The sequence below is a fragment of the Chanos chanos genome, chromosome 9 (genome assembly GCF_902362185.1).
Source record: "Chanos chanos chromosome 9, fChaCha1.1, whole genome shotgun sequence".
In the NCBI taxonomy this organism is placed as follows: Eukaryota; Metazoa; Chordata; class Actinopteri; order Gonorynchiformes; family Chanidae; genus Chanos; species Chanos chanos.
In genome coordinates this window covers 17716775-17741457 of record NC_044503.1, presented here as the reverse complement: position 1 = coordinate 17741457, position 24683 = coordinate 17716775, and the positions used below count along the sequence as shown (strand labels likewise).

At 42.2% G+C, this 24683-nt stretch overlaps 1 protein-coding gene across 2 annotated transcripts in view; it reads right to left on the bottom strand.

The window, feature by feature from the left end:
- Positions 1–24683, bottom strand: part of mtor (mechanistic target of rapamycin kinase) — a 92514-nt gene that overhangs the window by 28652 nt on the left and 39179 nt on the right. For both annotated transcript variants that reach the window (XM_030783533.1, XM_030783532.1), the window contains 4 exons: positions 9583–9658; positions 6390–6529; positions 4147–4247; positions 767–882 (listed from right to left, as the gene is read on the bottom strand). In XM_030783533.1, coding sequence (XP_030639393.1) covers positions 767–882; positions 4147–4247; positions 6390–6529; positions 9583–9658 — 433 coding nt within the window. The remainder of the gene's footprint in view (positions 1–766; positions 883–4146; positions 4248–6389; positions 6530–9582; positions 9659–24683) is intronic.

The following is a 24683-nucleotide window of genomic DNA, read 5'->3' as shown; positions in this document are numbered from 1 at the left end:
TGAGTCCTTTAGGAGAATGCACTCGTTTTTGACCACATCTGGTTCTCATTGTCATTGTGACAGGAACAGGCTCACAGATGGATCGACGCCTTCCTTTTCAACTCAGACCTGCGTAGGCCTCTGGTCTGTGTTTGATTTGCCCAGTGGGGGGGTGGAAGTTGGACGGAAGAGAAAGGAGGTAGAAAGGATGCAAAGATGCAATAATTCGAGTGTAACAGTTTGACCCCTACATCATCGCCTCCGCAAGGGGGGTGGGGGGTGGGGGGTGGGGGTGGAGTCTGATGTCAGCACCGATACATGCAGATCTGTCCAATGAGAACACACACTCGTCCCCAAAAGACTATGAGCTCACTCACACAGCTGCACATTCTCTCACATACACCTACACACCTCTACACACACACACACACACACACACAGGTGACACCATACTGCATCCAAATCAAGTCAAAAAGTTTGACTCGTTCTGTGTATGGGCCAAACGTTACATGATTTAAAATTATATAACATCCGTCAGACAGCGAGGTGTGACATGAATGGATCTCCTTGTGTCAGCTCAAATCCCTCTTTTAACTCACAAGTCTTGACAACTTGCCCTTGGTTTCTGGGCAAGTTACGCACGTGGGGTGCAGTGGGAAACAGCATTACATGTGGAATCATTTTATTCCAACAGCTTACTGTCGCAGTCACTTCCTCTCCACAATGCTTCACTACGATGAACTGGCTGGCCCTTTAAGAATGATTTGACTCTAAAACTGTCACTCACCTGTTGTGCCAATGAGAAGAGGTCCTGGTGCAGTGCCAGCACCGCCCTGTAAAAGGCTCCGTCATGTGTGTCTCTGGGAATCATGCACGTGTACTCCTCCATGCTGTCCCAATGGCCTGTCAATCAAATCCATAATGCATAAAACAGCATCTTTTTAAACGTTCACCTCTCTGACAGTCAATGTCATTGCTTGGGGGCCAGAACTCTCCACTGTAAACCTCTGCTGTGTTAGGAATAGCTCAGACTGTGAAAAAGCTGGTAAAAACTAAATCGATGTTGATGCATTGTGTCAAGGATGCTAGTCCCCAGGGGTAATGTCAAACTCCATCATCAGCACCACCTTCCTCACAGGGGCCCGCAGCCTGGGAGCTCAAAGCTCCGGAACACTCTGGGATTTGTAAGGAGCTTATGAGGGATTCAGCGTGGGATTTATAAAGATCTATTTTCCGTAAAAACGCTCTGAGAGAGAGTGAGCGATGGCTCTGTGTAGACAAATACACTCAGTTAAACCAGGCCTTTTCTCACTCCTACTCATCTCCTGTCACAGTGAGTGACGGGAGGCAAGGCAAGAATTAGGATTGGCCACTGTGGGTGAAGCCTTGGCTGAAGACGCAAGCTGTGCAACCACAAGTGTGGTCAGGAGCGTGAAGGTAGTGTTCAGAAAACGTCTCTGGTTTCTGTAAGTCAGAAATGCTGGAACTGAAGTGAAACTTGGCCTGTAAGGTCAAACAGGGATGTATTTGTTTTGTTATAAATCATAAAAACACATCTAAGCCAAGCAATACACACATTCTCTTAATGATCACAGTAAATCCATACTCAGATCTGGAAATGGTGATATGTCAACTATTAAATGACTGCTATCCCTCTTTAATCTGCTCTTTAAAACACTGTTATTAATGTTAGGACATGCAGTTCTCTGTGGGTATTTTTTGTGGGTTTGGATTGGGGAGGTGGGTGGATCTACAGGGGGAAGTGCTGACAGTAAACCAGATCCACATGTCAAATTTAAATATAATAACTACACGTACACAAGACTGAGTGTTATGACACAACCAAACACTCTCTACATCACTAGTCAATCAACTCACCATAAAAATGAGCTGGTAACACAAGACCAGGGGATTCTCTATGGGGCATCCTTAATGAACAAGGTTCATGAATGTACCACAATCACTCAGGCTGATCTGTGTGTGTCTTAAGGCCTTCTCAAACTAGGCACGAAAGCGCTATGGATCAACAGTGGGCAGACCACTCACGCGAAACGATTTATCACACTAAGTAGGACGGATAGCGCATGCAAATATTTGGTTTGTGTGAAGAGAGCGAGCACAATGCAGAGACCGAGGGCAGACCGTCTCTCTGGTGGATTTCTGGTTCCCTTCAGTCAAAACAACGCTGAACAGCATGCTCGTGCGGAGAGCATGTAAAGAGCTTGGTGATGGAGGTCAGAGCTCTGTTGAGTTTGCCATTAAGACCTGACTTCCTGCAGCTGACATTGTTTATCAAACTCATTTTTGACATCGCAACTTTCGGCTGTTATTCATCCACATTTAAAAAAAATAAATAAATAAATACATGTTGAATGACAGGCTGTTTCATTGAGGAGATCTGCTGGCTACCACCTACAGGTGTTCTGCGCCTTGAATATCTGTCTGGTCTGTTTGAGTGAGCTGTGATCTACTTCCCTCGTAGGCAGGGTGAAATGTATAAATCTGGTCTGTTTGAGTGAGCTGTGATCTATTACTCTGGTCTGGCAGGGTGAAGCGTATAAATCTGGTCTGTTTGAGTGGGCTGTGATCTATTACTCTGGTCTGGCAGGGTGAAGTGTGGTGTATAAATCTTGTCTGTTCAAGAGAGCTGTGTTGGTGAGAGTGTGTTGTAGTATATTAGTGTGTTGTAGTGAGTTAGCGTGTTGTAGTGTATTAGTGTGTTGTGGTGTAATAGTGTATTGTGGTGTAATAGTGTATTGTGGTGTATTAGTAGGGGTGACCCCAAATAGTCGATTATTCGACCATTCGATCTAAGGAGCCTGATTTGACTGCCAATCTAACAGTTGAATTGTTGCAAAATGTGGTTGTGAAACAAAGTTCATTCCATTCCGGCTGTATAGGCCTGCTGTATGAAGGGGACTCGGGACTGTGATGTGCTCTGGGACAAAATGATGACTTTGTCGTGTCTGGCTCCCTCTCTTTCTCACATCTGAATTTCTTCTGACTTGCAAGGGAGCAGGGGACATTTGAATATGAAAGCAGTGTTTGAACATAAAATCGTAAGTCAGATAGAGTCGGAACAGCGCAGAATTCCATGATATGCCTAAGAAATCTACTCTGATTTAATTAAAAATAGATAAATAAGCAGAAATTAACAATCATGTCCCGAACATGCACTCCTGATAACTTATTAAAATACCTCAGGAACATTATCGAGGGTGAGCCAGGGCAATGATCGACAGATGTGGAAGTCATGCAACCAACTCCTGGACATGCTCTGATTTAAAAGGTGGATGGTGCATCCTTGATTTCAATCTCAGCTCCAGTAACACTCATTACTCTTTACGCTGATACTGCTAGTCTGCTAGTAAGACCTTGTCTTTCTGTCTATGACTGAAACATGTAAAACATGAGAGCTTGACTGGAATGCCAGAACCGTGATGTATGACTTTGTGCGCTGGTAACACAAATAATGACACAGGTGACTATTTTCATTTTATATATTTACTTACTACCGCTGATGAAGTGCAATGTAATGTTTGTTATATCTGGTGTTTGTATGTATCTCTACGTCTAAACATTTGAAATATAATGTTTGTTTAGTGATGATAATAATACAAAAATATCATTAATATAATTATATAATTATAACACGATGTGTACCATCACGTTTTTGCACCGTGATGTGTCGTGCTACGATGAATCATTACACCCTTCGTTGTGGTGTTGTAGTATGTTGGGGTGTATTAGGGTGTTGTGGTGTGTTAGGGTGTTGTGGTGTATTAGTGTTATAGTGTTGTAGTGTGCTGTGGTATATTAGTACGTTGTGGTGTATTACTGTGTTGTGGTGTATTAGTGTTATAGTGTTGTAGTGTGTTGTGGTGTATTACTGTGTTGTGGTGTATTAGTGTTATAGTGTTGTAGTGTGTTGTGGTGTATTAGTGTTATAGTGTTGTAGTGTGTTGTGGTGTGTTAGGGTGTTGTGGTGTATTAGTGTTATAGTGTTGTAGTGTGTTGTGGTGTGTTAGGGTGTTGTGGTGTATTAGTGTTATAGTGTTGTAGTGTGTTGTGGTATATTAGTACGTTGTGGTGTATTACTGTGTTGTGGTGTATTAGTGTTGTGGTGTTGTAGTGTATTACTTTGCTGTGGTGTACTGGCTTCCTTACCTAGACCCCAGGCTGCAGCTGCAGCCATGCGTGCCATCTTGGCCTGAGTCTCCTCACTGACCAGAGTCCACTCCTCACAGCACTGCTGATGTAGCTGACCCCTGGAACACAGACAGACCACAGGTTTAACCACCATGCTTTACCATCAACAAAGAATATTCATTTTACTTAGGACAGAGGAAAATTAAACAAACACACCAAAAACATGCACTGACTGGAATCTGAGTTGGGGTCCCCTCATTTTTAAAACAATTAACGTTCAAATTCAAGGTCACAGGGCATGACGACTGACAGAGATGACAACAAGCACAGTCCAATTTCTCTTCCTCATCCACTCTCATTTACAGAACAGGAGACATTTCACTGTAAAACTACTCATCCATGTGAGCCTGACTCTGATCAAACGCAGCGGCATGACATCATATCGCTGTCAGGAACGGTAAACTAATAAAACAAATGGTCCGTTCGCGGGCGACTGTACCCAGCTCATTCAGGGAAATGTGCTGGGTTGATCCAGTCAGCAGTTACAGGTTTGTGGGTTGGCGGGCCGTGCCGACCGGGGGCCAGTGTTAGCGGGGCGAGACGGCACTCACTTAAGTGCTTTCCCAGACACTTTGCGCAAATATAGTAAGTGGGGAGAAAAGAAAAACAAGGGTTCCCCTGCATCCAGCGCCTTGTGTCTATTTTAACACGCCGAGACTTAAGGAGGCAGACCGGAAATGGGACCGGCTACTGTCTCGCGCTGGCTGCCTACCGGTCCTCAGAACGGAGCCCGGCTGGAAAGCTAATAAAACCCTGGAGAAAAGAGCCATCCAACAGCCTTCCCTGCGGCACGTTTTTAACACAGGTGTGAAGAGATAAGCATGGACCCTTCTGGACTCAGGCACTGCTGTGTTCTTAAGCGCCTGTGCGTAAGGTTATTTATAGGACCCTCTGTGTGACTGAAGTAAATGCAAAAGACCGGGCTCTAAGACTGTAAACAGACATCTGTAGACTGTATTCAGTGTCATGGCCTCACAGACTCTGTCTCATGGCTCTTTTAGGAACAAGTGTCGACATAAGGTACAAACCACTGCATGTGAAACAAGTGCCCAAACATAAAACTGAGTCCTTAAAAACGATGAAAACTCACTCAGAATAATTAAATGTCTTTTCTAGAGAATGTCTTTTCTAGAGAATACTATGAAAGACGATAATGACCAAACAAATGACTGCCGTGTGTTTTCCAGTGAAGAGACATCCTGACCTGTCCTTTTTACTGAAACTCCAATGGAAAAAACCTGATTGAACTGTCAGGGTTTGCCTGTATTGAACACATCATGTCTTTTCGCTTCCCAGCACTGTTAGTTAACCACTAGTGTTACAGGATATAGTCCCCCTCTTCCTTTCTTCTGGCCCAGCCAGCGACGAACACAATGTCAGATTCCATCAGTGCAGGTTTTGGCTGCATTGTGAGCAAGTAAAGAGTGGTTCTCAGGAATGTTCCGGCACCCAACACCTTCAGCCAACCCCTCCTCCCTCGCCTGGCTCCATTAGACTCGCACCGCATGTTAATGAATCCAAACTATCATCCTTCAAATAAAAATCCTAGTTGCTTAAGCCCAGAGGAGCACGTGATTAAGAACGGGTCTGTTCTCAGAGACCACTGCAGCCACGAGCATTATCATGCTGAACAACAAACAAAAAAATCTGTTTACATTAATTGTGCCAAGCCATGATATGTCCCAGGCCATCCATGTAATGAGCCCTTCCACAGAACTGTTTGCAGATTTAAAAGAACAACAGATGAATTTTTGGCCAAAACAACAAAAATCAGGGACAAAATCATTTACCTCGACATAAAAGCTTTTTTATAAAGAGAAAACCAGGCTTTTAAGTAATGAGACTGCCTGGAGTAACGAGTGATTTGATCACTAACCGTAAATCAAAAGAACTAAAAGAACTAAAGTCAAAATAACACGATGAAAAATATGTCAGCAAAGAGAAGCAATTCCTTAACATTTTCATCTACGTGTCTGTAATGAAGAGAATGGTCAAGCTTATAAGGTATGGCCAGTTCTTCAGAGACTCAGAAATGTCACTGCCTACAAACATTTCACTGACATCTCAGCTGAGCTGTTTCAGCTGCTCAGACAAAGCATGCTGTGATACATCAGAAAAATAAACAGAGGGAGCACCTGGATATGAGGTCAATGTACTGGAGTCCAGTGTGATGTGTTTAAGAGAGCAGACAAGGCACTCACCATTCACCCAGCGCTTCCAAACAGCGCATCCGACCCAGGATGAGCTCTGGATCCTCTTTATTCATGTCTATCTTCTTATCGTAGGCCACCAAGGCATCTTCCCATTCATGCAGCTTCTCGTACCATGTCGCCTGGATCTCCTGCAGGCGACGAAGAGGAGAGGAAGAGAGAAAAGGGACAGGAAGTTTACATCCATCCCTGTTATCTTACCCTGTGACAGCATGGCTCAATGGAAACTCCCACCACAAATCAAAATCATCCCACACGGAGTCAGTGGAGTCTCATTTGATTAATGACAGGCAAACTTACGATGACAACATTCAATAACAATAGAAATATATAAATGTTTCTATTCCCCTAATACCTTCATAAGCAATACGTTCTTTTCCAAATTGGTCATGAAATACATTAAAAAGTGCCTGAAACCAAAACAATTTGATGACATGGCACATCTGTGAAGTTGTAATAAAAAACTTGATGAGAGCGGAGGCTAAGTTTCTTAATAGGACACATGGTCTGAATCATAGTCCAACGTAAGCTCGTCTTCAGTGATGACCGACCAGGAGCCCACAGCACTGATGCTGGATCAGTACACGCTTAGGGCACAGAAAAGCCAAAGCTGGAGACAAAGGAGGGTTATGATCAAAATACATGAAATAGTGATTAATAACCGGAACATATGGAGGGGCTTCACAACACATAAATGCTCTAATTTTACCACTCGGCGAGCGGTCAATCAGCGTCACTGTCAGGCCCTGTTGTAGTGAGAAAACCAAACAAGTTGGGTGATCTCTAACTGGGAGGTCCTTAGTCCCCAAGGGTCAGGTCCTGTCATCGTGTTTAAGCACAGTACCCCACGGGAAATCCAGACTTCATGACGCTCATGTGAACTCACGAGGATACTTGACAGAAACCTGCTTATTCCCCTACACAGTACATCAACATGATGCTGGATCTGTATTAAAGTCACCACTGTGTGAAGACTGGCACATAAAAAGCTCTTGGAAACACTTCATGACTCAGAGTTTGTTATATGAAGACGCACATCACACAGGATCAGAGAGCAAAGCGTGTTGTTTTCAGGAGTGAACACCACCTCATTAACCATACAGGGTCAGTTCAGTGTGTCACAGAGTCCAGACATAGACTAAAGCACTCCTTCTGGATTAAACATTTAGGAGACATTCTTGCACCTTGAATCTTTTGTAGCACCTTCATTGCAACTGTTTATACACTTCAATTCAACTTACAACTGCTTACCTCCTGGTACATAGCTTATACTATTATTTTTATTTTGTTTTACATTAATATCATTTTTACATTGTTTCTCGTTACCTTACCTGTATGTAGCTTTATATATATTTCTCTTTTTTTCTTTACTTACATTTACATTGACATTTAGCTTTATTTGAGCACAGTTACCAGAGTTGTTGCAATTCATTTCAATGCTGTTGTACTTGTACAATCAATCAAGTATGTAACAAATAAATATACTGAATCTTGAGTAGGTGAAAACACCAATCCTGCTGGTCTCTAAGGTGTTTGTCTGTGCAGTACAGATCTCTGGATAATCTCTGAAGGAACTGTAGGAGGTAATGCCACCAGATCTAGTCAAGATTGAGCCCAGATGGAGCTAATTCCACAATTAACACAGGGCCTATTTGGTAATGAGACCCCAGCAGTTCCTTAAGTCTCCCATTCGCCTGTGTAAAGGACACTCATGCGCCCCTCTACTCAGATGGCCGAGAGCTACAGTAAACTGGGTAGTTTCCTCTTCTCTGACCTCCATCACTTCTCTGATTAGGCATAATTGTCGTAAATTAATGCCTAAATTAAGCCTGTTTTGGGTAACCTCATCCTGCCTCTTGGCCTCAGAGACGGAGGCATGGCTCCTCCCCGCACCCTGCAACATCTCTCTTCACACTTCTCTTTTCAAAATGCTGCGACAGTCACTGGAAACTAGACGTGAGAGTTTTCCCGTAAACGAGAAAAGCTGCTAACGCCATGAAACAGTCAGTGGTCTAACATCAGTGGAATTCTGCTAAATGCAGACACTCAATAAAATCAATAGCAAAACCTTTAAAAAAAAAAACCCTCCAAAAAGCAGAGTTGGAATGGTGTTTCTTCTAACAGTGACGTAGGTGGGGGCTGGTTCACAGTCCTCCTGTTTTATTAAAAACACCTGTCTTTTCTTTACCTGGCAGCTAATAAACAATTCATTTTCCTGCATGTGTCAAGCTTGATGGTGATATTATGGTGACTTATTCAACCTGTTCCCACCTTGTAAAACGTCACATTAGACAAACACACACAAGGACACAAACGGAGACTGATCATAAGGTAACACAATTACATCTTACAGCTCTTTGGCATCGCAGGGGAAAGCAATCAAGTAAAACAAAGAAGTCTTGTCTACGGGCTTATGCAATGAGTGAACTGAGCCAGCTCTTCTGAGCCATCTCCAACTAAAGAACCTTACTTCATATCTGGATGGAATCTGTTTGGAGAGGTCAGGAACCTCTGAGAGTTAGAACTCAGTTTCCTGCTTTGAGGAATATGGATGAACCAGAAGGGCCAGGAAACCAAAAACACCCACTAAGAATTCCTAGGCTAAAATCCAGCAGGTCTTTATTCTTTTTAGATAATGAAACTGTGTTGTCTTTACAAATGGTGTGAGCTTTCTGTAACGGAACATTAATATGCATTACCACTTGTTCATTTAAAAAGTGTACTGTATTAATGAAATATGACACGAGAAACGGTGCTGAAGTTTCCTTTCAGACAGCCAGACGCCCCAGACAAAGGGCTCCACAAACTGAGCATTTTAAACCCTTTCACTGTTAATGTGACACAGCTCACTGCTAGTGTATAATTAAGGTCTATCTGCAAAAAGTCTTGGTGTGTTTGTTATGGGAGAAAAGGAGAAAAGAAAAAAAAGAAGAAAAAAATCAAATCTCTACAGGATTAAGACAGTCACAAAACTTGATCCTCAACCCCACGCTGAGGTCTAAAGCAGCCACATGCGGCACGTGTTTGAGAGTTAATAAAGTGTACGGAGGCATGTGTCTGAAAGGGTGCCCATCTGCCTGTTAGGAGACTGTGTCTGGATTTGACAGGGACATGTTTTGTAATGCTGTGAGATCCTTATGACCGGGAGAATGAAGGCATGGACAGTGGGAAAAAGTGCTCTTACCAGTTCGCCAAAGTGCTTCATTGCATACTCCAGAACCCCAGAAGCTGCCTCTGGCTGCTGCAGCTTGTTATTGATGCTGGAAAAGAGAAACACAGACAAAGACAAATGTTGAGGCACTTGAACGCATTATTACTCAACCTGGCAACCCTTCCCTCCCAGATTCCTGAGGAGCCTACAGTCTGCTGGACAAATGGCCGTCAGGCTCACATGGTCCTCACAATGTAAACTGGTGAGATTAAGGGAATGAGGTCTAGACAGTGCTGCCACAGTGTGAGTGATGGCACCTGGGACTGTGGAGAAACAGGAATAATATGTTGGGGGGAAAACTGAGACAGTATGTAGACTGTGCCTCTCTGGTCCGGACAGACATGACATCGCAGCGAGAAGACTAGTCCAAGCGTACCATTAGCTGTGAATGTGCATGTACTACCCTAAAGCAGGAGAAGTATGAAATCCAACATCTGCTGGGAAGTGAAGTGGGCAAAACTCAAGATTACAGATATGACCCGCAGTGAAAACTCTGAAAACAAACAGTGAACTCTAATTTGGTAAGAGTTTGATGGTTGTCAGGCTGACCATCATTGCAAGCAAAATCAATTTCATACATACTGCACATACACATATATACACACACACACGAACACATGAGTCATGAGTTGGTCTGAAATCTATCAACTTATCAATCACAAACTGGTGGTTGTCATTCTCATGACTATTATGTCTTTTCTCAACTGGAATCAATCTTATATTTAATTTCCTCAGTGAAGACCTCTGGTTTGGAGCAGCAATAAGAAGGAGCTGTAGCAACAGTGTACCCAGCAGTGGGTCTACAAGACGAACAATCCATACTCTCCTTTTCTACCAAGTCTACAGTTCCTCTAAAACAGCTCCAAAAACGTAGCATCTGGAAACGCTCCTGCAAAGCACCACTGGTTTCCTTTCACTGCAAATGCTAGATTTGCCAATCCATCTGTGAAAATACAGTATTTGCAGGAAGCTGGGGAGGGGGAGGTGTGAAATCTGATGAGGGTTATAAGTGTGGGGGTCTGTATGTCTGAAGGTTTCCCTGGGCCACTGACTGGAGATGAATATTATTGTGTAAGCGGTCACAGGCTACAGCCAATGGAGGAACCACACAACACCATGACCATTTAACATACACAAAGACAAAAACAGCACTGCTGTTCCCGCATACTTCACTTTTATTACCAAACTTCATACGCTGCACTCTTCATAACAGAATGGAGATTTTTGTACGTGAACTATTTTGTTTTATGACTTTTTTTCCCTTTTATTTGGCTCTTGCCCTTCTGTATTATTCTTCTAAAGACGCACGTGAAAAACAAATAACATCATCAGTTGTATTACTGTTACGAGAAATTGAACATTTTTTTTCACCATTTTTTCTCCTGCCCAATGATATAATCATTTACTGTTTCAGTGGAATGGCCGACCAAAGCAGCAGCACAGCTACCATGTTGTAAGGCAACTGAACGCAAGTCTGCACAAAACTACTTCAAACACAGCCATCCCTAGAGTGTTGTTTAAGTTTCCTCTATTCATGGGAACAATTAGCTATTACGATCTCCATCAGTCAGGAGAAAATTACAAATTTAACATCAAGGGCTCAATAAAAAAATGCTACTATAAGGCCGACAATGAAGAAGTTGGCTAATGATAAAACAGTGATAAATCTGCCTGGGAGAGGAGGCAGAAGTGCATCACACAGAATAACACAGACAGTTTGAAAAGCCAATAAAGACTATAAAGTCGGTGATGAAGCTGAATATTCATAAAACGGAGGCGTCTTGGGGAAACAACGTCTCAAGTTTGATTCCAACAGGCATGCCGATAGGGTTGTCAAAGAGCCTGGAGTTTACAGGAGAATAACAGAACTTCATTTGGAACCGAGATGTCAGATGAGATCATGGGAGTCAGGCATCGTGTGATTCAAGTCACAATCATCACAGTCATTTTAAACTGGACCTCACACAGACCGACCGTGGAGCCCTGCAGGAGATCTTGGATGTCTTAGGTTTACTGATATTAAGGCTCCTCTTATAGTCAGCACCAATCATTTAACACAAATTGCAACACACTCCAAATCTTCCATTAAACTACAGCTTCATTGCAAATGGATCTTTCGGCAAGAGAATAAAGTTAGAGTGAAGTTTTATATTTGATTTCCCTATTTATGTACATATATATATATATATATATATATATATATGTGTGTGTGTGTGTGTGTGTGTGTGGGTGGGTATAAGTCAGTGGTAAGTGTGGAGTGGAGCCCTGTGCTGCAGGTCCCAAATGAATTAAAAGAACACAGGTTATGTGCTGCATTAGTGAAGAACATATCTGCAATGACATGATATTCTGTATTTAGCACAGACATCCTGGATTACTTCCTATTTCTCTCAAAGACCCAGTCATATGTATCTCAGGAAAGAAGGTGACATATTCAGTGAACCATGGCAAAACTCCCACATGAGATTCCACTTTTCCCTCTTTGGAGCATGGAAATAGCTCCTCTTTCCTGGTCTTTAAGGGTCCACTGGGACGGTTTAGATGGCTTTCCTGACCCACACTGTCTCTGTCAGAGCCTTACAGACAGAAAGCCACTCTGATGGTGAGTCAGCAGACAAAAGTCTGTTAGAATATGCTGTGTTACACAACCCAATCACTGAATTAAACCCAATCTAAACCGGTCTCCATCAGTGCAACATGGGCAAAATTCAGACCATTCAGAAACCTCACACAGACAGAACTGTTCTCATTTCCCAGCTTTCTCATTTCCTGGAGCCCATTACAAGCCCTTTCTGGCATTGCATTTAAACACGGATCAAAGCTCCGGTCCAAGCAGGGGGAAAGTTCCTATGCTACACTATACAGATTAAAGACCCTCCAAAACACCACAACAGAGAAGCTTTCTGTAGCATAACGTATTCTCACTCCTTTAAACATGAACATGTGCTAATACTGCTATTTTAACTGTATCCATACAGTCAACCAGCCTGTCGCTAAGTCTGCTTCACACAGACACCAGTTTTTTTTAAGTTGAGTATGTAAGGACAATTTGGAACTGAAACTCAATGGTCAAGTGGTTCCATTCAGAAAGTTTTACGTAACAATGCTCTATAAGAATTCTGTTGAGGACCCAAAATCTACATATGCTTTTGACTTTTCAGATAGACCAGGATTCAGTTTTGACCTGACAGAGGGACTGAAGTCTCTGCCAAATAGCCCCCAGTAGCCATGGAAAGACCATTCAACTAAATGAAGGCTTAGGTAAATGAGTAAATAGTGAAAATGAGCAAATTAAGTAAATGAACACACACTCTCCCTCATTCACGTGAATGGTCTTTCTCCCAGCCCACTCGCTGCCTGTAGATGACCAGTGGGAAGACAAAAACTGCTGTTGCCTGACAGGGCTCAGGGGACCTGGCTGTGCCTCTGTCATGAGCGTCTGGAGCACAGCTCCCCCAACCCCCACCACATACACCTAAACAAAACCAGATGCTGCCCCACACAACCTGCCCTTCCAACATCCAGTCTTTCATCATCTGCAGTCAGACAGTCTTCCCCATCTGCAGTCAGACAGTCTTCCCCATCTGCAGTCAGACAGTCTTCCTCATCTGCAGTCAGCCAGTCTTCCTCATCTGCAGTCAGCCAGTCTTCCTCATCTGCAGTCAGACAGTCTTCCTCATCTGCAGTCAGACAGCAGGTCTCGTGCAGGATAACAGTCCCCTCTCATTTCATAGAGTCCAAAGCTGGAATCAATCCCCACTGTCTGCTCCCCACATCATCCTCCTCCGTCCGGGAAGATCGGCGCATTTCTTTTGATTTCATTTTATGATGAACACTTAAAAACTCTGCTGCTACTCAGAAGACTTTCGCTCATCCCTGCCTGTTCCACATCACTGGTAAAACAAACCCCACACACAACACAGTTCACTGAAAATGAGTTTAGGCACTCGTAACTTCTGTTAACCATACTGAACCAGTTAATACAAACAAACAAACAAACAAAGAAATAAAAGTTCAGGGTACAAGGGTTAAAAATATAACATCACAGCATTCTGAATCATCCAAAAAAAAAAAAAAAGTTTCAGGTTTCTCTTCACAGCTAAAATGAGGCCTGTTTCTGGTATCATGGAAGTTTCCTCTTAATTTTAATCTTTTCTCATACGGACGCCAGTGGAGCTCATCAGTCCAGCCATGACTTTACATGTCATTCTAATAAAATATGATGTTAAAATGACCATTTCTTGGACAAAGCTTACAATGCTTTCTCCCATCCTGAATAAACAAGGAGACAGCATTCTCCATGATACGCTTATATCCTTAAGGCTATGCACAAAGTAACAGAATTCCCCCCCCCCTCCCAGACTAACACTGGGAACCTGAAAGACAGCCCAAGTTAATATAAACTCCAGACAAGACTTCACAGAAGCACTGGTGACTTCTACCTTCACCAAATATTTCACTTGATCATTGGCCAGGTGAGTTGGTCAGGTGAGTTTGCCCTGAATGGAAATGGAAAGGACAGGAGATGATGAGATGATCTGACACATCTGTTTGCACTAATGGAAAATGTACACTGCAGTTTTGGAATGGTTTTTGTTGGTTCCCATTTAGCTCCACCTGGACTGAACAGTTCAACACCCCCTTGCAATTTACTAACCAATCATCAATTTTTGTTTTAAAAACGAAATTGCAAGCATGTGCCCAGAAGCGGGACAGAGCATATTTTACGGCTGGTCTTTAAGACAGGATGTACACCTGTTTTTGGCCTGTCAGGCCACGACGCTCACGCACTGAATATCAAAATATTGTTCCATCTGAATGTCAGAAACACGTTCATAGGAAGATGTTTTCAAAGAGGGGTTCAGAAACATGTTCATAGGAAGATGTTTTCAAAGAGGGGTTCAGAAACACGTTCATAGGGGGGTTCAGAAACACGTTCATAGGGGGGTTCAGAAACACGTTCATAGGGGGGTTCAGAAACACGTTCATAGGGGGGTTTAGAAACACGTTCATAGGGGGGTTCAGAAACACGTTCATAGGGGGGTTTAGAAACATGTTCATAGGGGGGTTTAGAAACACGTTCATAGGGGGGTATGTTCATAGGGGGGTTCAGAAACACGTTCGTAGGGGGGTTTAGAAACACGTTCATAGGGGGGTATGTTCAAAGGGGGGTATGTTCAAAGGGGGGTATGTTCATCGGGGGATTTGTCCATGGGGGGGGTACATTCATAGGGGGGTTTGGCACCCAAACAAGGAGCATCATGTTACTTCCATTATAACCATCTGAATCATTTAACACAGACCCTCACACCTATGTTCATCATAAATATTATGACAGAGAAGCTAAATAAATGTAAGATGAAATAACATGACAGGTAATCAACTGTAACCAGCTGTGAAGAATATCTCTTATCGCTTACAATGAAAAAAAAAAAAAACAGGCAGGGAAAAAAGATTTATGTTTACATGTGTTTACATGTATGTTTTACACCTGTATGCTCTCAGTTCAAACAGCTGTGCTAATCCAGGTGATTCTATATGAGAATAACATAATACAGTACCCTGAAGAGAACTCTTCCTCTGATACATATTACATCTTTTATCACACACACCTTAATACCAATAATTATATGTTAGAGAACCAAACCAGGAACGATTAGGGGAAACCAGTCAATCTAGTCAGAAAGAGCACTGGGGTCCAGGACACTGTTCAGGATCAGGACTCACTCTTATATATCTGATACACATACCACAGAACACACAACAGATGGAGGAGCTTTGTCAGCATACGCCTAGAGCAGCAAGAGTCCTCTTCTTTGTTTTTGCATTCATTTTATCAATCACATATTTATTCATTTATTTATTTATTTCGATACTCAAACCCTCAGTTTTCAGTGCACTCTGTCATTTCATGACAGGATCACAAATAAGTTCAGAAGATGCTGGCAGTTTCTCTTCCTGAATAAAATAAAAATTTTATCAAAGTATTAGATTTGAGTACTATATTTGACAAAGCTCTGCGCAAACTAACTGAAAGTGTTCATGGGAAATGCTCTGTGCCACACTTTGACTTCCCTCGCATGAAAAAGCAAGACCTCCATTCAATGTTAAATCCACCTTTAAATGTCCCCTTTAACAGTGAAAGTGTTGAAAATAGAAGAAAATATTCACTTGAGAAGAATGTACAGAAGAAAAAGGAAAAGATGATCAACCTGAGGAGTCTTCAAGCCTCTCTGAAAAAAAAAAAAAAAAAAAAAAATATATATATATATATATATATAGGCCTGTTTACATCCATTATGTAACAGCTTTATGTCTGTTATGGCTGAAGTTTGACACAGACATAATTCACTCATCCCATTCCACACTGTGCCAACTAATCAGCATCCATAACTAACACATTAAAGCAAAACTCTCTTTCTTTCAGCAATCAAATGCTTTCCACAGCTAAGAAACAAAGGATTATTCCAACCTGTTTTACATCACCGCAAATTAGCCTACTCATAATCGTCTGTCAAGCTATGCCTGAAAATCAGATTTAATTTGGAGCGTGGCAGGTGAAAAACTGCAGCTATTACCATCATCTCACTCGACACTAGCGCTCAGGTTATGACTATTTTCCTGTTTTTAAAATACTCTTACAGCATGTGCTATCACTAGAGGTGTGTATGTGTCCCCATTAGAGCGATTCAGAGTGTATCAATGTGCATGGCTTAAAAAATACGATTTCCACCCAAACAGGTAATGAACCAGTGTAAGGTATTCCATATTTCACAACTGGGTTTACTGATTGCAGGACCTTAATTTTGACTGCTATACAGTACAGGTTATTCGAAATTTAAGGCCAGAGAATGACAGTGGAAAACACAGACATGCTCAGCTCAAAGCCAAGTCAGAGTGTTTATCTTTATTCAGGTTTTTGGTATTGTGTTGTGGATACTGTGCGTGTGATTCAGTCTGGACTTGATGCGTTAGCTGTAGTCTTTCTACCTCTGGCCTGACCCGTTCTCCTCTGTTTAACTGACCCCATCTCACCTTGCAAATGTGCCTACAGCTTCTGCATACGGCAACACTTTTATCCAGATTCTCCTCCTCTCCATTAAAAAACAAAATTTGCTTCCAAAGTTTGGATTTCAAGCTGGTCGGCACATTAAGTATTGATTCCACAGCCAACCTTTGCAGAGGACGGACACTGAGGAAGTCTCCACGTTGTTCTCACTCAGTCTCTCACGCACACAAAATATCTTTCACTCATTCAGAGCTCACGGGTCCCCGGACTCAAAAAGTAAAGTTTCTCATTTCACATTTCATCTCATACAGATGTGACTGATCTTAGCTATTTGTAAATTAGAAACATCATTTTTTTAGTTTAGTAATTTGAAATAAGACAAAGACTTTTGAAAGCTTTTGTCAAAAATTTTGGACTCAAGTGGATACCTGGTATTCACCGATACAAACAGTCTGTCAAGCTTGCATTTAATATTCAGAAACAGAGAAAAACGAGGAATTTTAATGTGAAAAGGTTTTATGGACACAAGTGAAAAACATTACTGAGGGGAAAAGAGGGGCCCTAAGCACAGCAGTTTAAAAAAAACGCATTTTTGTTCATTCGTAAAATATTAATTAAATTTTCTGAAATATGAAAAAACTACTCAATAACAAAGAGAAATTGTAAAAGGACATGTTGGGCTTAACTGTTAAATAAACAAAAAAAATACTCAATAAGGATGAGAGATTAATCCAAAAATTAGTTAAGTAAATTTCGGGAATTTCCAGGTTCTGTTTTGGAGAAAACCTACAGTTCCTTTTTGAAAACAATGGAATTGCATGAAATTACAAAAACAGCTTCTTTGAATACAGAATTTTATTGTGAAAACCAAATCTTAACAGTCGGCTGCTTGTGAAGTCACTCGTCCAAACAAACTAAGTGGAAGTCTTAGAAAGTGCAGGTCAGGAGAGAAGTACGTGGACGCCCCTCTCGTGACGCATATGATCACAGCCTTAAGGGCAGAACCGTTTAATCGCAGCAGGTCTGAGAATAGTTCAGACTGCCAAACAAAAGTCACATATATCATCATTAGGAAAACTCGCAAAATATTTCACAATATGCGCATTTTCCAGGTAGATATACATAATGCTTCTGGGTAGTGTTGTCAAATGGCAAGTCAGGATGAGTCACATTTTTTTCTCATTTTGTATTTCACAGAATGCGTGGTCCAGTCCAGCAAATCTTGCATAATGTCGATGTGTGAGGTGACAACCTCTCACGGTTTGACACTGAGTGAAAATACCAGGGCAACAAAGCCTCCACTGCCAAAGAGGCAAGTAAATGTCACCTGTCTGACCTCATGACATAACATCCAACCACAAAGGGCTTTTTAATGACTGCTTTTAAACTCTGTTAGACCAAAGTCACTTGGACTGTGGTACTGAGGTAACAGTGTAATGGTATCGGTGATGGCTCACTGACAGGGTAAGGAGCTGGACACTGCTGCTGTACTGAAAAAACCTCCTAATGACAAACACACCAGCGGCATGCTCAGTGGAAGCAGGAGCACACACACACACACGTGTCTCACACGCCTGACCCAGCCATTACGTCTGTGCACCGCTGAGGAGGAATCCACAAACAGCCTTCATTAAAACCGCCGTCAAGTGTTCAAAGCATACCGGGGTAAATAACCAAAAGGAAAAAAAAAGTGTTTGGCCGGGTTAACAGGCTTGTAAAGTAGAAGTGGTGAAATCGTTTTCTGCGAGAGGGCATCCCAGCTGACCTTATGGCCTGTGGTCAAAGACTGGCCATGGACATGTCTCCGTTTGAAGAGACAGAGAGAGACACATACACACACACACACACACACACACACACACACACACACAACCACAAACAAACAAACAAACAAACACACACATACACACACACAGCAGCCAAGAGAAGTCTGAACAGTTGGTAACCACATGCGCTTTCAATATTTCCCTAATTACCCAAATTAAGCCGCTGGCTTCACCTTTTCTCTTTCATTGTGTCGAGTCATAAAAGCTTTGGGGAGGCCAAATGAACACACCAAAGTATGAAAGTACAGTATGCATTTAACACTGAGACACTCCCATCCTCTGGAAGCTTCTCAAACAGGAGGATCCTCCGGAGCTCTCAGAGAAGGCATTTGAGGCCACACGGAGCAGCCACAGCCAGCTCTGGAGCGCCCAGTGTTTTTGTTAGGGTCGTTTCCGATCAGACAGACAGCGTTCGCTGGAAAAATGGGCTGCACAAAGCTAGTGAACCCGTCAATGATTATGAGTAAATCCAGTCAAAACTCTCAAATGTTTGGAGAACAAAGATGAGAGGGGACCACGTATGACTACGGTCGGTCCCTCTGAGACTGTCAGACAGCGGCACATTTGTACCTCTGCCTGATTGCAATCAGTGACTGTGCTGGACAAAGGGCTGGGTCTGGGGCCAAGCGGAGCTACTTACCTAAGACACACACACACACACACCTCAGGTAGGACAGATGTCTGGTTTAGGATGATGTGATAGACGTGGTTGGGGAATAAGGTACGAGGCAGTTAGACAGTTTGGTGAGAGGCACTGCTGCAGCCCAGAGGGACAAAACTCACCTATTCTCTGAGGTTACATATCCCAGTTGAAAAGTAGTTAACTACCTACAGCCTTCTGTAATTATACACTGAACCAAACGCATTATAATGTATCTCTCTGGATTTTCCACACTTTTTGAAAACTGCCAATTTGCCAAGGCCCAGTGGGCCTCCGTGTTAAACTGACAGTCATTTTTCCCTTGTGTCTTTTGTCACATGAGTCTAAGGTAATTCACCAGGTCTGGGCAACCATCACCAGCCCGCAGCTGAATCCAGACATTTATCTGAGCTATGGCAAACACAGCACTCTCCTCTGTGCTGGAAGCAATGGAAAATTAGCAACAAAAACAAGACAAAAAAAGAATGGTACTAACAACAATAATAAAGCTTGCAAATTAAATGTTGCAATCCACACAGGAGAAAGGATTTCTACTGCCACAACCCCAGATCTGCTCAGGTCAAGGCCTTTTCACAACATGAGATTCCACATGTGTTTTAACCACCCGCAGAGATGGCTCATCTTCCAGCATCAACAAATCAAGCTATTGGCCTGTGTGTTCGTTTTTCACATACAGCCAAAGTATTACACACTTGATCATCACACAATCGGCCTGCAGGATTAGTCCATTAAGACTGGGAGAGCTGCTAGCACAGAGTGAGGGTTGTCAGGCTTATGAAAACAGCAGTTTTCCAATCCACAGTGAAAGCTCCCTCTGCCAGAGTGTTAATTCACAGAGCAGGTCGTTTTCAAACCCACGTCATTTACAGTGAAATGATGTGAAGTAAAGTGTGGTGAGTAAAGATGGTTTTGTGTTATCTTTACCTGTCTGTCTGCGGCCTCACACGGAACAGACACCATGATAAAATGATTGAGCTGAAGCATGACCCAGAACGCAAACTGATGGAAAGTCCAGCTAAGAAAACAGTTGACTGGACATGGAAGGAGGACTAGTGTAGATGACTGGGAATATAAGCATTCTGGGACCAGACCTGTCTGAAGTTCCTCTGCATGTTTTCCTTTTTAAGGTGCCTAAATGTCACAGACTAAATCAGAGACATCTGTCTCTAGTAGAGCAAACAAAATGTTTGCTCCTACATTTTGTGATTACTGACATCAGATGGGATTGGTAGACCGTTCTCTTGCCAGGTCAAGCAAATGAACACAAACCCATTTGTATTCACGAACACTTCAAATTCATAAACACACACCCCTGGCTCGTCATACACTCACAGACTTTGTTTTCGTGAAAGCTAACCCTGACCATTAGAGACTTCTCAGAAATCGGTGGTCCACATCTTTCCACTCACAGTGTCCAAAATTGCTCTCTCGTTACCAGGGCACTAAACGTCCCTGTGGTCTGTGTGTACTCACAGATGGTCTTTGAAAGAAAGGAAAAGTTCAGAGGGGGAAGGGGCTTTTCTTTCAACCCTAAAGAGGCATCACTAGTCCTTTGTTTCCGAAAAGTCCCACTCAAAGATCAACAGCACTAAAATGCCTTTTTTTCCTTTTTTTTCCCCCTGCTGCTAAGCAGATGCCTGTTGCAGTGCCGAGTGAAAACGTGTTTACCCCCTGACAGGGCCACCGACCATGTATCAGAGAAGAGATATCCACTGACAGAGAAGAGATATCCACTAACAGATGGAGGAGACATCCACTGACAGATGGAGGAGACAGCCACTGACAGAGAAGAGATATCCACTGACAGAGAAGAGATATCCACTGACAGATGGAGGAGACATCCACTGACAGAGAAGAGATATCCACTGACAGATGGAAGAGACATCCACTGACAGAGAAGAGACATCCACTGACAGAGAAGAGATATCCACTGACAGAGGAGAGACATCCACTGACAGATGGAGAGACATCCACTGACAGATGGAGGTGAATGAACCAGTTGCTACAGGCACGGCATTGTTAAACAGCATTATTAAATGTTATTATTACATACACATTATTACATATACATTAATAAATACATATTATAACAGACAAATATATATTATATTTTCAGTGTGAAAGTAGATATCCAATGTAGTGCTCTCGAACTCTCTAAAAAAACTTAACGTTATAAATATTATAAAATATTAAAAACACATGGAAATCAATAACTGTTTGTTCCTCATGCATTATCACTCCTATCCATGAACAATCACCCATAGCAGTCCAAAGGCAGTGATGTCATTTAGAGTGCTGCGTTAGTCAGCGTCCTCACCTTAAAATAACAAATTTCTTCTTTTGATTTAAAAAAAAAACCCAAAAACTTCACACTACACTAAAGAAATGAAAGGATTTTTTGAGTTTTGCAGCCATTGTATAATTTTTTACAAGTTAAATTTTTTGGTTAGAAATAGTTTTCTTTTTGTATACTTTTCCACTTTAATCAAGAACCGTTTAAAAGACAAGGGAAGGGATTCTGTGAGGAGAGGACATCAGGAGCCAATATGAGACCATTATAAATCTATTGAGTTGTGTTTTTTTCTGGCATGTCAGAATTTGAATGATGTAAGTGAGAACTTACCACAGTCTAACCAAACATCTATTAACCACTCACACAACTATTTTAACCACAGGACTATTCTAACCACACACACACACACACACACACAATTTCAAACTCACCTGCAAGTTTATGTCACTTCATTTTACATTAGACATATGGATAAAAATATTTAGCTATGTCTCCAAAGAACAATCAGGCCATAATGTGAAACACAATGCAGCAATCCCCGATGTTTCCTCACTGCTGAACCACGCTGGCGTGCAGTAATAACAACCACACAGAGAATTCAAATTCACAGACATGTGACTGATGCAGGCCCAGCGTTGTGTGTTTATGTGGTTTATTTACTCCTCTGAGCCTGCTTCAGTCTCTTTGTGTCTCTCTTCTACTGTTCCTTTTTTTTTTTTCTTTTTTTTTAACAGGGTGCATCTTTCACCTTCAGAAGGGGCCAGAAGAGGATGAAGAGGGGCCTCCACTGATGTAATGGTCATTAGAATTCAGTCCTCTATGGGGCTGTGACCTCACAGGAACTTAAAGGATGAGTGGAAGAAGGGAGAGGATGGAAGAAATGAGAGAAGCAACGTAAAAAAAACTGCATATTGATTAAATTATAGAGAAAATTAGTCTGGTGAATATCTGTTTACATATTGGACAGTTCCAATGTAGATCACGCAAAGGGTTATTCCAAATGACGACCGTTTCACTGATAAGAACTTTTGCTTTTCTTCCAGCAAGTCTTTTCTTGAAATGTGGAGAGCCAAGCTGAAAGGCTGTTTCCCACATGTCTGAATCATCAGAGAAAAGGCATAGATACAGTACTTGGCAAAGGGTCACACGAAAAGATTGTGACTAGTCTTCGTCCTGCTACATTCAAATCTTTCTTCAATTACTCTACCAATTATTAAACACCAGAGCATGACCACTATGTGAGATCAAATTTAAAAAAGGAAGAGAAAAGTTTAAAAGAACAATTTCAGAAAAATACAGAAAAAAAAGATAAAAGCTTCGCTGTTGAAAAAAGAGGCATTGTCATTTTTTTGAATAGCTACGCCAGCCACAGATAAGTAAACAAGCCCATAAAAACATTCTGTTCTCCTCTGGCTTTGTTACTCACTGAAGAGGCAAGGAAATGCCAAAGAAGACAAACGGGACTCACCTCGCTAACTTCTCTACACTAAAGGGACATATTTTTCTTTTCTCAGACAAATGTCATATACTGTCCCTTTGAAGAGAAAACCACACTTGTCTTTCTCAGAGAAGAAAAGAAAAAAAGGCTTAAGTAGGAATAGAAAAGCAGGAGAGTAAGCACTCCTGAAAAGTCCATATCTGTCTCTCTTTGAAGCACTGGTTATGTAACTGTATGGGTTGGTAACCAACAGTTTTGGCGCCCTCAGAGATCACTGGCAAGACGGGGACACAGTCAGATTTGGAGAAACCACCCCATATGACATGTGCACTCACATCAAAAGAGAAAAAAAATTATGCTTAGTTCAATTCTCAAAATAAAAATCCAAGTGGGGAATAGGTTTTCCAGAGATAACCTCTTCAAACCGGATTATGTAAAAGAGCTCAAACAGCGCTGGCTCTTAAGGAGAATAAAGTGCATTCATTGTCATGGGTGTGGATGGGCCATAAGAATGTCTGATTTGAAAAATAACTCTGAGGCCACAGGTCTGGCCAAGGGGTCATAACATCTCCCTCTCTGTTGACACTGAAAACAGCATTCCTCTCCTCAGAGACCCCTGTTCCCTCTGGCCTGAGAGAAAGACCTGTGCTGTGTCCACTCCAACCACACAGCCAAATCTCACATTCTCAGTCTATACAATCACATCAGTCACCAACGGGCCTGGCCTGACAGCTGACTGACACCCTGTCCATTAAAACCAGCCTGGCAGTCCTACCAGAGAGAGCAGGAGCAGGAGCAGAAGTCCTTTTTTTTATATTATTATTCAGCCCTGTTGAGACTGATGGTACATTCTGATCTTATAAGAGTCTGGTCCAGCCACTTCTGGATTTCTGAACAATTCCAGTCTTGGTCTGAAGTTCCGAAGCAGGAAATGGAGAGAGCCCAACAGAGTTACTGCAGATTAAAAAAAAAAGAAGAAGAAAAAAAAAGCCTTCAATAGTTCCTTGAATTGTCAGAAGCATCTTTATCAGCTTGCTTCATCGTGGCATCCAATAAAAGCAGACCCATCCATCCATCCATTTCTCCTTTGGTCCCGGGGCAGAATCTGTTCATAAAGATTACATAAGCCTCACCAATGGGTGAGGAACCCAAGAATGCTCTGGCAGCCACTCCTCATCCACTCTTCATCTCCTGAACAGTCAGAACTGAGAGCGGCAGGTTGGCTCTCCACTTAGAATATTTTCAGTTCATAAAGTCAAACTGCTTTTAGTGAAGGCATCTGGCATGAGTTACTTTGGCATGAGAGCCTTGTGGTCTGAAGCCACACCACATCTGACCACAAGTACCTTTTGGGAAGGAACATTATGTAACAGGCTGATGGAAATTAAAAAAATATTCGTTTTATGATGTTATATGTGTTCTGGTAAGAACCCGGTGGACAGTAAAATAATTATGACGTGTGTTTCGGGATGCGGCGGTGTGTTTTACGGAAGCACAGAGATCCGGAGAGAGATTCCAGAGAGGGAAGTAATGTGAGACAAAGGAACGTGAGTCTTTTCAGACGAATGTGACTCAGCACTCCGTAGGCTTTTTACACGGACACAGTAGCGTGACAGAAGCAGGCTCAGCACAGCCCCAACAATAAGCTACAGGATCACAGCAGTACCAGTGAATACAGGAAAGAGGTTTATCAACATTTCCTTGCAAAGGGTTTCTTCAAGTCTGTCTCATGGCACAGCGGAAAATCTGGGTATTGGAGAGGATATGTTTGTGGCATGGCTCTTCTACAGCTCCAAACTCGGCTGTTTATACATGTGATAACTAACCTAAGTCTGTTTTCTAAAGCC